The sequence below is a fragment of the Eptesicus fuscus genome, chromosome 2 (genome assembly GCF_027574615.1).
Source record: "Eptesicus fuscus isolate TK198812 chromosome 2, DD_ASM_mEF_20220401, whole genome shotgun sequence".
NCBI lineage: Eukaryota > Metazoa > Chordata > Mammalia > Chiroptera > Vespertilionidae > Eptesicus > Eptesicus fuscus.
The window spans coordinates 67785891-67801967 of record NC_072474.1 but is presented as its reverse complement, the minus strand read 5'-3'; the positions used below and the strand labels follow the sequence as shown (position 1 = coordinate 67801967).

Sequence of the window (16077 nt, the reverse complement as noted above, 5' to 3'; positions counted from 1 at the left end):
TTAGTGCTTGTCCAAGTGTCGTTTTCCTTTAAGCAGGCTCTGTTGGTTTCTGCTGCTTAACAGCAAAGAGAAACTTCAAGTCAGGGAGCAGCTTGTCCCCCTGACGTTTCAGGTCAATCGATGGTTTTTACTCTGGGTATCGACAGCTCTCTGCTGCATGCCCTTGTCGTGGGCTACGTGGGTTGACTGTGGTGAAATGGATTATACTGCTTTTATTGCCTCTCGAGATTTAATCAGTACCCAGTAAGCACGGCGCGTGCCTGTGACTTTTCCTTTGCCTTTTAATTGTTCAGGCTGTAGGACCGTTGAAGGTGCTGTTGTTGTGTGTTCATACCTTGACTGATCAGTTTTTAACTCAGAGCCTATGCTTCTTTGCAGGATGCCACAATTTGGAAGCCCGATTCGTGCCAGAATTGCCGTTGCCATGGTGATATTGTTATCTGCAAACCTGCTGTTTGCAGAAACCCTCAGTGTGCCTTCGAGAAGGTATGATGTGCTAAATGTGCCCTAAATGTATTGGGAAAGTCAGTGAACTGGTAGGGTTTTGGCACTTTTTTCAGCCATCTAGTTTTTTATCCCAAACTAATTGGAAACTTTATGAAACACGGAAGATAATTTTTGCATATCATATTTAAGAATATCTTAATTTCTGTTTATTGGGCATTTAGTACTCTGGACCAGGCACTCATTTAAAGGTTTTACAAATATTCTTCCATTTACTATTATGTGGGGTGGATAGCTTTATCCCCACTTTACAGATGAGGAAAGTGAAGCCTAGAGATTGTCAGCAACTTAACCATGATTATGCAGTTAATAAACCAACTGCCACCCAGAGACTTTTCCTGGGCTCGACAGTTTCCATGGCTACTTGACACTAACCACAGCATTTATAAGCCATTGAATGGATTGAAAGTCAGGATCAACTTCTTAAAGATGGTTTTCTAAAAACGTTGTTTGTTCTGATTGTAAAATTGTGCTGCCTTTGGGCTCCCTAGAATATGAGAGGCTTTGACTCAAAATTTTCTGATATTTGACTAAGTGTATGAAGAATATTTCATCTTATTCCTCTGTTAAATTTTTTCAGTTTTTTTTCTAACTACACATCTATGCTGTTAGAATATATTTTTTTCAGGTGCTGACTCTTTTGTTTTTAAAGTGAGTCTATTAAAATAAAAAGAGCTTAAGTTTCAAATTTGAACATTTGAAACTCCCTGGAGAAGACCAATTATTTGTTCTGAAAAAGCATTCTGTCAGTTTCACAGTTTATTTTTTTCTAGTTTTCTTGCTCCCCACAATAATTAATCTTGAGCTTTCATACCTTCTAGTGCTAATAAATTTCTGTTTCTAACTTTGGCGTGAAGGTTCTGTATACCTTTAAGGTATTACTCAATTTCTCTGTGAATATATTCCTGAGAAGTTGGTTGTACATCAAGTGCTGGTAAATTTGATAATATTTTGTTGTATATTATAGAGCTTTCTATTTTATGGAGTAAACACTCTTAAAATATCACTGTTTAGCTTGCTGAGTAATTCATGTCAAAATCTGAGCTGATTGTATAATGGCCATGAAAACATGCCCTTTTCCATGTCACATGAATAATTGTGGTATCACAGCAAAAGCCCTGAACTCACTGTTATAAGACACAGACTGTGTCACTGAAAACTAAATGTGTTCTATACCAGGGGGCCACCAACAGAATCTAGCCTCTATGACTGCAAACAAACAATAATTTTTGCATTTTTAAATGGTTGGAAAAGATCAACAGAGAATAATATTTCACAATGTGAAAATTATATGAAATCAAGTTTTAGTGTCCACGAATAAAGTTTTATTGAAACACACACAGACTCATCTATTGCCATGACTGCATTATAGTGACGAGTTGTGTAGTTGTGACGTAGATCAAAGGCAAAAATATTTTGCAGAAAAAGGTTCTGACCCTTGTTTTATACCAAACGTGATTTTATACCTTCCTCATTTGTTCCTCTCCTAATCTTCCCCATCTCAGTAAAGGGCAGCTCCCTTCTTCCACTTCCTCAGGCCAGCAAACAGCATCTTCCTCAACTCCCTACTTTCTCCCACATCCCACATCATTAGCAAATCTGCCAGCTCTTCCTGAAACAGTACATTCCACATGGGGCTTCTCTGCTCTTACTGTTATCATCTTTTGCTTCCTTCTCGCACTAACCTCTTAACTTGTTTCACTGTTTCTGTATTGCCTATTTCACTGTAATCTTGATATAGTAGCCAGGGTGATCCTACTAAAATTGAAGTCAGATCATGTTGCTTCTTTCCTTAGACCCCTCCAGTGGCTTCCAATGGCTTCTCTACTCACAGTAACTCTTCACAGTGTCCTTTAAGGTGCTATTGCACCCTATTAATTATCCAACTGTTCTCTCCCTTGCTCTCTCTGCTTTAGACATCATGCCTGCTTGCTGTTGAGTGGCTGTGCCAAGCACACTTATGCCAAAGTGCCTTTGCTCTGTTGTTCCCACAGAGATTTTTTTCCATATATATATATATATATATATATATATATATATATATATATATATATATATATATATATGCCTTGATCTTTTACTTTCTTTATGTTTTGCCTGAATATCTTTCTATTTAAAGTTGCAATCCTCATCCCATACTACACCTTTCTTATCCCTTTTCCATGCCTTAGTTTTCTTCTTGGCATTCACTACTCTCTGACATACTCTATATTTTACTTACCATTCTTGTTACTGTCTCTTTTGTTTACTGTATATCCTCAACACCTACAATGGCAACTGACGCATGGTAGGCATCAGTAAATATTATTTGACTGACTATATGAATGAATGAGAGATGGAGCCTGAGAGTTGGTAAGTTAAGGTTATGGAGAGCCTTGAATGGTGTACTACGAAGCTTAGAATTTTATTTTTAAGATGATTGAATACTAATGAAGGTTTCAGGCATATGGGTAAATAGCCAGCTTGACTTTTAGAAATCTCTCTCTGGTTTTTAGAAAATAATACATAATGCTAGATATGAGGAGATGAGTTCAGAGGCTGTGAGATTAATCCAGATGAGAGGGAAAAGTACTTAAATCGGGAACACTGGTAGTGTCGGAGCAAGAGGCAAGGGCAGGCTCAAGGAATATTTAGGAGATAAATCAGCAGGACTGGGTGAAAGTAGGAGGGCGAAGGAAAGGAAACAGAGAGATGACTCCCGTATTTATGACTTAATGACTAGTTGGTTAGCTGAGCCATCAACTGATATTGAGAATATAGGGGAGTGAAGGAAAGCATCCCATCTGGGAGGGAAATGATGATTTCAGTTTGGGGCACGCTGAGTTTGAAGTGTCCATGGCAACACCACGTGGATATTTCATAAAGACAGCTGGGCATGAGTCTAAATCTCAGAGAAGATAGGGTTGGAGGTATTATGTGGATATGATTAGTATATAGATAGTAGTGCAAACTTTTAGAATTAATGAGATCATCCAAAGAGATTGTGTGAAAAAAAAAAAAGTACAAGGCCAAGGATGGAATTTGGGGAACACAAACATTTAAGGGGAGGTAAACCTAGGAAGATTAGAAAGACATGATCAGCAGGTAAAAGGTAACCCTGTCCAGGTGGCTTAGTTTATTGTAGTATTGTCCTGTACACCAAAAGGTTGTGGGTTCTATTCCTGGTCAGGACACCTACCTAGGTTGTGGGTTCGATCCCCAGTCAGGGTGCTTATGGGAGGCAACATCTCTCACATTGATGTTTCTCTCTCCCTCTCTTCCCCCCTCCCTCCTCAAATTAATAAAAACAGAGGCAGTTAGAAACCAGTCCTGTCAGAACAAATCCTCTTAAGGATTTCTGGAGAATATCTAGGTATAGAGGACAATGCCATGCAAAGGAACAATTGTATTAGTACATGTGGTGGGTTTTTAGCTGCAAACTTCAATGCAGATAATAGTACTTACCTAATCAAGTTGTTGTGAGAATTAAATTATATACACACACACACACACACACACACACACACACACATACATACACACACACACACATACCGTATTTTCCGGCGTATAAGACAACTGGGCGTATAAGATTTTCCTGGGTTAAAAAGTTGTCTTATATGCCGGAAAATATAGTATATATATGTATGTGTGTGTGTGTGTGTGTGTGTGTGTGTGTGTGTACATACCGTATTTTCCGGCGTATAAGACAACTTTTTAACCCAGGAAAATTTTATATGCCCAGTCGTCTTATACACTGGAAAATACGGTATATATATATGTACACACATATATATACACATACATATATGTACATATATACACACATACACACACATATGTGTACATGTATGGTGGGCAAAAGTAGGTGTACAGTTGTGAGCACATGAAACACAGAGTTTATCTTCTACTAGAAGCCCAGTGCATGAATTTGTGCATGGGTGGGGTCCAGTCAGCCCGGCCCCAATTAGGGCAGATCTGGGCTGGGCCTGTCAGGAGGAGGAGATGGCGGGAGGTTGGCTGGCCAGCCCTCCCTGATCAGGGCCGGATCAGGGCTGGGCCAGCTGGGGGAAGGGGCCTCGGGCAATTGGCTGGCGGGCCCTGCCCCTGATTGGGGTTGGGGGCTGATTGGGGCCAGCAGCCTGGGGGAGGGGCCATGGGTGGTTGGCTGGCCAGCCCTGCTCCTAATGGGGTGAGGGGGCCGATCTGGGGTGGGGCCGGGTGGGGGGGAGGGGCTTCAGGAGGTTGGCAGGCCGGCCCTGCCCCCTATTGAGGTAGGGGGGTGATCAGGGACAGGACCAGCAGGGGGGAGGGGCTGCGGGCTGATCAGGGTGGTGGGGGCCCATTGAGGGCCTAGCCAGCTGGGAGGAGGGGCTGCAGGAGGTTGGCCAGCCAGCCCCACCCCCTATTGGGAAGAGGGAGGGAGTGTTTGGCTGGCAGCCAGCTCTTGATCAGCAGGGGGGAAGGACTGCGAGGTTAGCCAGCCCGCCCCACCCCCTGATTGCTGGCTTGCTGGCCATAGTGGGTGTCATAGCAACCGGTCGTTATGATTGTTATGGCCGTTATGGTTGCTGGCTTTTTATATAGATAGATTATTATTTACTAGAGGCCCAGTGAACAAAATTTGTGCACGGGTTAGGGTCCCTAGGCCTGGCTGGTGATCAGGGCTGATCTGTGGGGCAACTGGCAGGGTGATGGGGGGCCCCCGCTGGCACCCGCCTTGGCCAGCCTGGTGCTGCCCACTCACTGGCCCCGCCCCCTCCCCCCCTGCTGCCTCCAGTCGTCTCCCTCTGCAAGGCAAATGGCAGGGCGATCGGGGCCTCCGCTGGCACCCACCTTGGCTGGCCTGGGGCCTGTGGGCTGGGGGGAGCTCCTGCATTGAGCGTCTGCCCCCTGGTGGTCAGTATGCGTTATAGTGACCAGTTGTTCAGCCAGTAGTTCCACCATTTGGTTGATTTGCATATTAGGCTTTTATTATATAGGATTCTTGTATTATATATTTTTCTGTATGAACAACTGTAAACCTCCTTTTGCATATATATATATGTGTGTGTGTGTGTGTGTGTGTGTGTATAATATTAGAGGCTCTTGCATAAATTCGTGCATGGGTGGGGTCCGGCCAGCCTGGCCAGAGGAAGGGGACATGGGCGGTTGGCCGGCCTGCCTGCTGGTTTAACTCCTGGTCGAGAGGACAATTTGCATATTAGCCTTTTATTATATAGGACTAATCCTACCTTATAATAGAGAAACATGCAAATTGACTGCACCTCCGCTATGCCCATGATTGGGCCTGCGAGAGGCTGGGGGCGGGACTCTGGGTGGCCTATCCGGCCGTTGAGAAGACCAAGATGGCGGCGCCCAATCCTCTTAGTTCCAGGGGTCCCGGGGGCAATCTCCACCCAGGGGGGCATGGCTGGGCTGAGCCAGGCGCTCCCGGGGGTCCCGGGCGGCGATCGCCACCCTGGGGTGGGGCGTGGCAGGACTCGCCCAGCCCCTCCCAGGGTCCCTGGGAACATTGCAGGCATGTGGTTGCTGAGACCCAGACCAGGCTTCTGGCCACAGATTCATAGCTTTGCGGAGACCTAGGGCAGGGATCTGCCTCATCTGCAGAGAGACAGAGGTTCTGCAGTGCCCCCAAGATGTGGTGGGCCTAGCCAGGGATCAAGGGGCATGGAAGGACTCCTGGCAGAGGGGCAAGGACCCTCACCCCTGAGGCGGGGGTTGAGGGGTGGAGCCACCTCAGTGAAGGGGTGCTGCACTGCAGGGTACTGGACTGACTGACCTGATTCAGAGAAGCTCCCAGTGCTAATGGGCCTCGCTCAGGCGGCCTTCACACTTCAGAGGCAGTGACTACTGCTCCTGCCTTCACCCAAAAGCAAGCTCGCTACACCCTGCCCCATAGCAGAGCATGCCTAGGCAGTGAGTGGGAAGCCTTCCACCTGCTTCAGAGAAGGGGGGGCAGTAAAGAATGGGGGGAGAGGAAAGAATGTGGAGCATCCGCAATGAAGAGGTGCTTGAGAAAGAGGCTCGGAAGCCTGACTGGAAGGTTTGTTCTGTTTGCTGGGCCGCTGTCCCTTAGGAAGTGCAAAGAGCATGGCTCTGAGGGCTTCCTGTGTGCTCTGAGGGCTTCCTGAGTCAAGTTCCACAGCCAACTGGAATTGGCCTCAGTTTCCTGGTCTGTAAAATGGATGAAGCGTGTCCCAGTGCCTTCACTGAGCTTTGATGGCCAATTGAGATACTATATAAAGAAAATGAGGGAAGAAGTGAGAAAGAAAAGGAAGGACAAAAAACACAAAAGAAAGATTGAAAAGAACCTGTAAACCCATTGTCACTTAAATAGGGAATATAGTCAGTAGTGTTGTAATGATGGTATGATGCCAGGTGGGTACTAGAAATATCAGGGAACACTTTGTAAAGTATATGATAGTCTAACCACTATTCTGTAACTAATATAAAACCTGAAACCAATACAAAATAATGTTAAATGTAAAGAAATGAAAATTGGAGTGAAATTTTTATAAATTTCAAAGTTTAAATAAAAGCTGTAAAGGAAGGAAGGGGAGAATAAAAAGTGTTTTTCATTTTGCCACTTCATTAAAAAGACAGTTGTCTTTATGTGGTGCTTTTATACTTTTCTAAGTCATTATCTCATTTTAATTTCCGGGCAACTTAAAGACAAGATAAGTATTCCCTCCACTATTCAAAGAAAGGAAATCTTGGTGTCTGGTCCTAATGATTCAATCGTCAAGCCCTTATTGTAAAGCAGGGTTAGTAAAATTTTCTGTGCAGGGTCATATCTATACTAATAAAAGCCTTGGGGGTGATCAGGCCAGCAGGGGAGGGTATTTGGGGGCAATCAGGCCCGCAGAGGAGCAGTTAGGGGTCAATCAGGCCAGCAAGGAAGCAGTTAGGGGGCAATCAGGCAGGTAGGTGAGCGGTTAGGAGCCAGCAGTCCCGGATTGTGAGAAGGATGTCCAACTGCAGGATTAGGCCCGATTCCACAGGAATCGGGCCTAATCCTGCAGTTGGGCATCCCCTGAGGGGTCCCATATTAGAGAGGGTGCAAGCTGGGCTGAGGGACACCCTCCCCAGTGCTCGAATTTTGTGCACCGGGCCTCTAGTAATATAATAGGTTGTGATGGGCAACCTTTTGAGCTTGGTGTGTCAAACTTCGTCAAAAAACTGAGCATAACTCGGGTAGTGTGTCACTTTGAGGAAAAAACATTATTTCGCAAATGTTTCATCCTCAGGAGCAGCAAATGTTTCATCCTCGGCATGCGGCCGCCTCAGCGGCCACGTGTCATCAGAAATGGCTACACGTGTCAGTGCTGACACGCGTGTCATAGGTTTGCCATCACTGATATAGGATATACCCTGAGTGGCCAGATTATTATGTGTTCAGAGATCAGGATAATCTGGCCACTCAGTGTATATATACACTATATACTAGTATGTATACTAGTATGTATATATGTATGTATATATTCTTGGAAGAGTACCTGGCTATTTTAAGTACTCAATAGGTATTAACTATAATTATAAAATTATCATCATAATTATTGTTAGTTGGTTCTTCTAGATCCTATGCAGGTAATCTCGCCCAGTTTCCTTAGTGATCTTCACTGATGTATCTTGCCCGTGTGGCCACTTCCCAGTGCTCCCCAGTGCAAAGCCTGGAGGGCAATAGGCTTATGTGTTCCATGTAGCCCATAGCTCACACAGCTGTGCAAGGTTACATGGTTAGGTAGCAAGAACTCCCTGTCTCTCCTTCTGAAAGCACTCAAATTATTTTGCTCTTCCATTAGCTCCAAATCACTTTTCATGTTTAACCAGAAGTTCAATAGATAGACTCAAGATGGAAACCCCTCACTGCCACTCATAAATAAGGGATATTATATTTATGAAATGAGATTTGAGGGCCATATCTGAAAATTAGTTTTTATGTAAAACAAAGAAAACTAACATGGGGGCATATAATAGCCCTTGAAATCTCCCATTCTACCTGCTTTTTCCCCCTTGCTCTCTGTTTCCATATTAGAATATAAACACTTGGTTTATCTCATTTTCTATTTATATGAAATTCTTAGTGCAAATTAGGCTAATGTAGTTTCCACATTTTACTATCTTAGTGGGAATTATACAAGTGTCGTTTCTCTTGGGGTTCAGAGGACACTTCTCTGGAAAGTCATTAACATTGCATAGTATGTAGAATTTTATAAAATCCCGTATCTTATGTTTAGCCTTTATCAAGCAAGTAGGAAGAATTTGGTGATTACTGTCACTGGTGTATTTATTTGCTTTATGGATTGATAGTTGTAAAATTTTAGTCCCATTGCTCATCCACTCTTGTGAATGTAGTTATATAAAATTACAATTTTCTTATATGCTCAATATTTTTAATAGAAGCAGCCCCAAATAACAACATAACATGAACACACACACACACACACTTGTTTTTCATTCTAGCAGCTGAATTCTTTATAGACTTTTATTCTGTGAACAAGTTATGATTTCCTGGCTAATGTAGGGTCTCCTAACGTTTTTGACGGAAATCACTCATTGCCTGTTCTGCCACATCTCAAGACTTGAGGCAACACTAAGATAAATGTAGCGGAGGAACAAGAGAAAGCAGAGAGTCACTGGCCGCAAAGACAAACAGAAGCTCTTTGCTCCATAGTTTTAATAACTCTTAGATAAATGGATTACTCACAGTGGCAAATGGATGGTTAGTTCATGTGACCACTTCCCAATAAATCCTGGGGTGTCTCATGGTAACACATTCCTTTGATACTATCACATCTTGCTAGGAAACACAATTGCCATTATGGAAGCCTTGAAAAGCAATGTAGGTCTTTCCTGGAGCCCATGAATTCTACCAGCTCTCCACAGTACACATGATACCTCAACAATGCTGTTTCCTCTCCCAGCTTTGTCCTTCAGTATTGCCTTGCTCTCCAAGTTCCTGGTAAAAGTGAACCTCAAAATCTCAGCGTCCCCCACCCCCACTCCCCTGTTAGAGGCTGACTGCATCTGACCTCTCTAGGAGATCTGGAAGACCTGGGGCCACCAGCTCTGTGGCCACCCCTTACCCCTATCCAGGTCAAGATACAGTTCTTCTCTCACCCTCTCTGCTTTTCTTATGTGACACTCAGATGAAGCATTTCTAGTGAACAAAATTCTTCACTTCATTAGATGTGAAAAGATGTAGACAATTTCCAAGGAAATTGCTTCCATGAGGGGGTTCATGTTATCTTTGAAGAAGCTCATCTTGACAGAGAGAATCCCTTTTGTTCGTTTATTTGGTTTATCCTGTCTATTATTGTCACCGGTGGAAACATATTTAGAGATTTAGTGCATCCAAGATGGCTAAGGTGCAAAGAACCATTGTGACTGCGGCCACTGCTTAACACTGAGCTGTTTTGAACTGCGCAGGGAGAAGTGCTTCAGATAGCCGCCAACCAGTGCTGCCCTGAGTGTGTGTCCACGACTCGTGGATCTTGCCATCACGAAAAGAAAATCTATGCGGTAAGTGTTTTCTGACCCAGGGGTGATTCTCTGTCTGTAGATCATTGACAAGGGGAGGCTGAATGCTAACCTTATGTTGACAAGAGAGGTGTTTTTTTCCTTTGTCTGGGCTCTGGAGGACCGGAAGCTCATTTGACTTTCCATGGGCATTTGGGTTTCTTGAATAAGATTAACACTGCCCTATTTATTCCTTAGGCCCTCTGTAAATATGCATAGATTGAATTTGTGTCTGTGTAAAGGGTAGTCTGAGAATGTTGATGTTGAAGAAGTTGTGATGCTAAATAATAGAAGTGCCAACTAGGTTTTAGATACCACATACAAATTTTTTTCATTTGAGTGGTGAGTAGAGCAGGTATTATCATTCCTGTGTTAAAGATGAAACACTTGAATTGCAAAGAGCTTGAAGTACTTGCCCAATGTAGTATTGCTAATAAGTGGGATAACCGGACCTAGAACCCTGGTCTTCTTTCCCTTAGGGGAGAGTTTCTAAACTTGAGGACTATTGACATTTTAAGCTTTGTTGTGGGGGCTGTCCTATGCATTGTAAGAAATTTAGCAACATCCCTGGCCTCTACCCACTCGATGCTAGCAGTACCCCCCGCCCTCACCCAGTCTAATGACCAGAAATGTCTGCATGCATGGCCAAATTTCCCCAAAGGGGCAAAATGCTCAGCTAACCCCGTTTAGAATCACAGTACTAGAAATTGGTCCTAAAATTCCTTTATTACACTTTCTCATTTCAGATCATTTGGGATTAATTTTGAGATACTAAATACTGATTTAAAAGTACCATTGCCAGGTTTATAATAGAAGTTATGAAAATGGAATGGTTACAGTTAGTTCATCTTTACTCATACCTAAATGTTACCCGGAGGCAGCTGGTGAAGTTGAATGCGATGGAAAGAAGCTCTTTGCTTTAATCCTCATCTTCCACCTGATACTAAACTTTCTCCAAGTTAGTGCCTCTACCCATTCAGGAGAGAGCAGAGGTTAGCAGGATTTGATAATATCCACTCTCGGCTGCTATTCAGTGTGTGGACGTAAAGCTCGGCAAGTACAATGCACTGTCCCTGTGGGACGGGATCATCTCCCCTGAGCCACTGTCTCCGACTTACCCGAGGAAGCCACTCTTTCACTTCTGCACAATGTGCTGCTGAAAGGCAGCCAGGCAGGATCTATGTTGGGAATGTCTTCATAGCACGTATCCTCTGTGCTGCTCGATTCAGTCTGTTATGTTGAGTGATGTAAGGTTTACCCTCCATGGAAGAGGATCCCTGTGAAACGGAAGGTGTTGCAGGACAGACCGGTGATGGAAATAATGCCTGTTCAAAATGATTGTATTAGGTAGGTGGTTCAAGGTCAAAAACAGCAAGCTAAATTATTCAAGGGAAGGAGCACATAGGGTCAAAATAAGATCAGGAACTGGGGAACATCAGACGTCTCAAATAAGAGCTGGTACCAGGGACATGGGAAATCAGTGTTCATTAACTCTTTGCATGGACTACTCTACTGACACTTGCCATTTTGCTCTCTCATGTTACGTTTGTGCACATGTGCAGTCTTCCTATCTGGATTTAAGAGGCCTGAGAACACTGACCTTTTCTATATCTTTAGAGTGATCTTCCTTGCATCCCACCTAACCTGGCACTTAGCACTGAACCGTTCCCAGAGTAGGTGCTCAATAAACATTGATGACTGGAGGACTCAGACCATGGGCATATCTCTTTTCAGCTCATCCATGTACTTGTCCCAGGGCACGTTGGTCGTTGGACCGCAGACCTGCTGATAGGTTAGTTGGAGATCCGCTTGTCCTTCTTTTTCTGGGAGAGTTCAGAAAGTCTTCCTTCCGCCCGCCTCCCTGCGGTCCACCCCTTCCACTGTACCACATCACGTGGGAAGCTCTAAACTGGGTCAGAACGGATCCACATGCCCTTTTCCATATGCAAGTTTCAAAATACACTCCCTCAGAAAATGCTATAATTATATTTCTGGTATGGATGTAACTGAGAAAAGGGCTGCATTTAAGGAACTGTAGTTTAAGGGGGGAAAAAAATCTCTACATCTTCAAATAGAGATGGAAGAATGATTTATTTTTAAGTCAAGACAGAGTCTTCTAATTTTAATCTTAATAAAGTTAAAATGCTCATGTTTCTAGTCTTCCTGTTCTTCCTTCCTCTCTTTCTTCACTTCCTCTAGATTGTTGCTACTTCCTTCTTAATAGTGTTTACCTTCTTGAGTGGATTAAATGCTTTTCTGGGTTTGCTCTGAGTCTCACCTTATCACCTGCATCACAGGTGATTTTCCCCCCTGAATCTTGGAGCCTTTCCCCCTCACTCCTCACCCCCCACCCATCACCCCCCATTCCCCATCCCATTTAGCTTGTTTGGTAAGCAGTTTCCAGAGCACTTTCCTCTCTAGCCTCTGGCTTGCATCCCATGGGGCAGGCTATGGAGACTCACTCCCAGGAGCTATAAAATAGCCTGGTGTTTTAGGAACTTTGGAACTTAAGAGAGATTTAGAAGAAGCTTTAGGATACAGTGTGGCAGGAGGGGAACCAGTGGAAATGCCCCAGAGAACAGGGTTGAAACAAAGGAAAGTCAGGGGTGGTAGAGCTCAGGGCAGCAAGAGGCCCTGCTCTGAGTGAGCAGCCTCGCCTCCTGCTAGAGAACCTCCTTTGCCTGCAGGGCAGCAGCATCTTATACAACTGGCATTCCAGCAAGCCAAGACAAGTCCCAACATTTTCCCTGGAGGGAGGAAAACACTTGAGCCTTTTGGCTGACTGCAGGTGATTTGACAGTTTTACGGGGGCTTATTACCGCCAGCATTTGGGGGACTGTTTCATCCATGACCTCCCCAAAGCTATCTCTTCAAATTAGCATTTGGATCTCTGCCCGGCCTTGCCAACCAGACAGGGAGACAAGGCTGAAATATGTTTTCTTAAAGAGCGCTGGAGTGCTTTCCCCCTGTTCTTTCCCCCACAAATTAGCTTGTGAAAGAGAGGGGAAAGGACCATTAATCCCCTTTCTTCTCCTCTGTACTAATTTATACCAGCACCAGGTAATATCATGTCAGAGAAAAATAATGCTTGGAGATTCACTAAAAAAGGAAGTGGCAGGTGGTAACGCCCTGGTTCCCACATAGGACTGAATGGAGGAGCGTGGAGGGAGAGGTTTGTTCACGTTGCCTGTTCTGAGGCTAAGAGGAGAACTAATTTATGTGTGTGGGGGGGAAGAAGTGAGTATTGAATTCTGCAGCCTTGTTCCTCTCAACCTAGAGGATGTAATTATAATACGCACTGAACATTGCCAGATATTTAGTATTCTACCTCTATAACTTCATAATGGGAACAAATTATATGAAGAAAAATTATTTTGTTGCTCTGACAGTAAGTGAGGCAAATACTTTATGACCTTATCTTTCCTTTGGAATTATATCAACAGCCAAGCTGACTTGTTGGTTGGCTGTGCATAAGAATACATTTAAGCCCTGGCCATTTGCACAGTGGATAGAGCATCGGCCTGTGGACCAAAGGGTTTCAGGTTCGATTCCTGGTCAAGGGCACGTATCTTGGTTGCAGGTTCCCAGCTCCAGTAGGGGCCTTTGAGGGAGGCAACCAATTAATGTGTCTCTCTCATGTCCATGTTTCTCTCTGCACCTCCCATCCCCCCCCCCCCCAGTCCCTTCAACTCTCTCTTGAAATCAATGGAAAAAGTATCCTCGGGTGAGGATTTATAAAAGAATATATTTAATATGTCTGCAGAATGCTTTTCTCACAGTGTCAAAAACTCATGTTTTCTATAAATATTAATGAGGTTAAGATGGCACAGATAAACCCTGGTGTTTTGGGTGGATGGCAGTGGATAGCTGTTATTCCTTGATTTTACAAAGCTCTCTTTGCTGCTACAGTGTCTATAAAATAAATAAGGCTTTTGTAAATAGGTATATAGAGCACTGAAATTATATCTATCTGTCTACAGTATCTATCATCTATCTATCATCTATCTATCTATCTATCTATCTATCTATCTATATCTATCTATCTATCTATTAGCACATGATGAACCACTTGATCCCTAATCTCCCTTTGGTGAGAGAGGTATCATTGCCTTAGGGACAGGAGTAGGCAATGGAAAGGAGGGGACTTCTGTGACTTGACCCTGAGTGAGAGATGGGAGTAATTCCTTTACTTGTGCACTTTGGGTCACCGTCTGTCGCTTATTCTGTGGCTTTAACAGTTTTCCTGCTGAGTGTTCCATGTTATTGCCATAGTTCTCCAGCTTATTGTGAAGAGGGAATCCCCTGCTTAATTTTATATCTCTTGAGTTAGATAATAGATTTACATCATTAGGGAATTTGAAGGTACTGGAGAGATTAGTGAACACTGCCCTCTCATTTTACAGATGAAACTCTTTTGGTGATGGACAGATTGTTGTTATAATTAATTTTTGTGGTCTCTGTCTGAAAGGTGGTGTGATTGTAAATGTTTCAGAAATGATAGTGTTTCTGAGTAGTAAAAAAAATCATGCTCTTGTTTTGATGAAGTGAAATGGCTAGATGTTTAGAAGCAATCTCCTAATTTGTAATAAAGAAGTTCACTTCAAGTTGTTTTATATGCAGTCTTCAAATTTTACTTTACTTAAGATATATAAATGATTCATTATATATTTTAAACAGGAATTTGCTGTCTGATGACAAAAGTAAAAATACGTTTATTGATGAAAATTTGGAAAATAGAGAAGTATACAAAAGCAGAGGGAAAAAACCACTAATAATCCCCAAACTCTAAAAACCACTGTTACTGTTCTTTCAGTTTTTTGGAGAGGAGGTGGCAGTGGCGATGGGTAGACACAGAGATAGATAGATGGATAGATAGAGCCATAGGGTTTACATAGTTGTAATTATACTGTATATACAGTTTATATCTTGCTTTTTTAAAAAATATATATATTTTATTGATTTTTTACAGAGAGGAAGGGTATAGGGAGAGAGAGTTAGAAACATCAATGAGAGAGAAACATCAATCAGTTGCCTCCTGCACACCCCCTACTGGGGATGTGCTGCAACCAAGGTACATGCCCTTGACCAGAATCGAACCTGGGACCCTTGAGTCCGCAGGTCGACTCTCTATCCACTGAGCCAAACCGGTTAGGGCTCTATATCTTGCTTTTTTATATAATATTATGTTTAAATAGTTCCCTAGCATATTCTTAGAGAACATGATTTCCTATTATTAGGCATTTGGGTAGCTTCCAGTTTTCACTAAAATGTTTCTAATTTTACTATAAAGAACAGTGAAATGGAATTTCTTGTATTTAAACTTTTATGTGTTTCATTGATCATTTTTTTCATATAGCTTCTTAAAAGTGAAATTAATAGGTCAAAGCATCTAAAGGTTTTGAGTATTGAGGCTGTAACATCTATGGTCGTTATGAAATACATTTTAAATCCTCTGTGTTAATGATAAACCCAGTGGGGCTATCACAGAGCGCACAGGCCCTGCCTGGCTGAGTTATTCCCATGCTACAGCGAGGAAGGCTTTGGGTGGGAGAAACTCCCTCCACTGCAGCTTCCAGCACTAACTACTGTGAATTTTAACTCCTCCCTTACCTGACTTTAAATAATACCCAATTTTATTTTAATTAATATTTCTTTGCAATCAAGAAAGTTGAATCTTCTATAAGCTTATTGCCATTTTTTTTTCCATTGAGATTTTTCTTATTGTTTGTCAGTACTTTTAGATATCAATTTTGTTTTAGTTAATATAATTTGCAATCTTTAAATCAGTTTGTCATTTGCCTTTTAAGTTTGTTTATCATGTATTTTTGACAGACTTTTAAAATTTTATCTCACCAGGACCTGTCAATTTTTCTCTTGAAATGTCTTGCTTTGCTTGTGTGCTTAGGCCTATCAGCAAGTTGTGGGCTTGCCCATTTATGTGCTGTACTACATTTGAAATGTTGTGTTTAATTATAGCAGAAGTGAACATTGATGGGAGAGGACTTGGTCTTGGCACACATGTCCATCCCCACAACCACAGCTGGCAGGTCTGTGTGGAAACAGGGGGGAAGG

General features: G+C 42.9%; 1 protein-coding gene across 1 annotated transcript in view; it reads left to right on the top strand.

Moving 5' to 3' along the window:
- The window catches only part of FRAS1 (Fraser extracellular matrix complex subunit 1), a 440116-nt gene that overhangs the window by 162397 nt on the left and 261642 nt on the right, over window positions 1–16077 (top strand). Inside the window, exons 3-4 of the mRNA XM_008143649.3 lie at window positions 379–486; window positions 9916–10008. Of these exons, the coding sequence (XP_008141871.2) occupies window positions 379–486; window positions 9916–10008 (201 nt within the window). The remainder of the gene's footprint in view (window positions 1–378; window positions 487–9915; window positions 10009–16077) is intronic.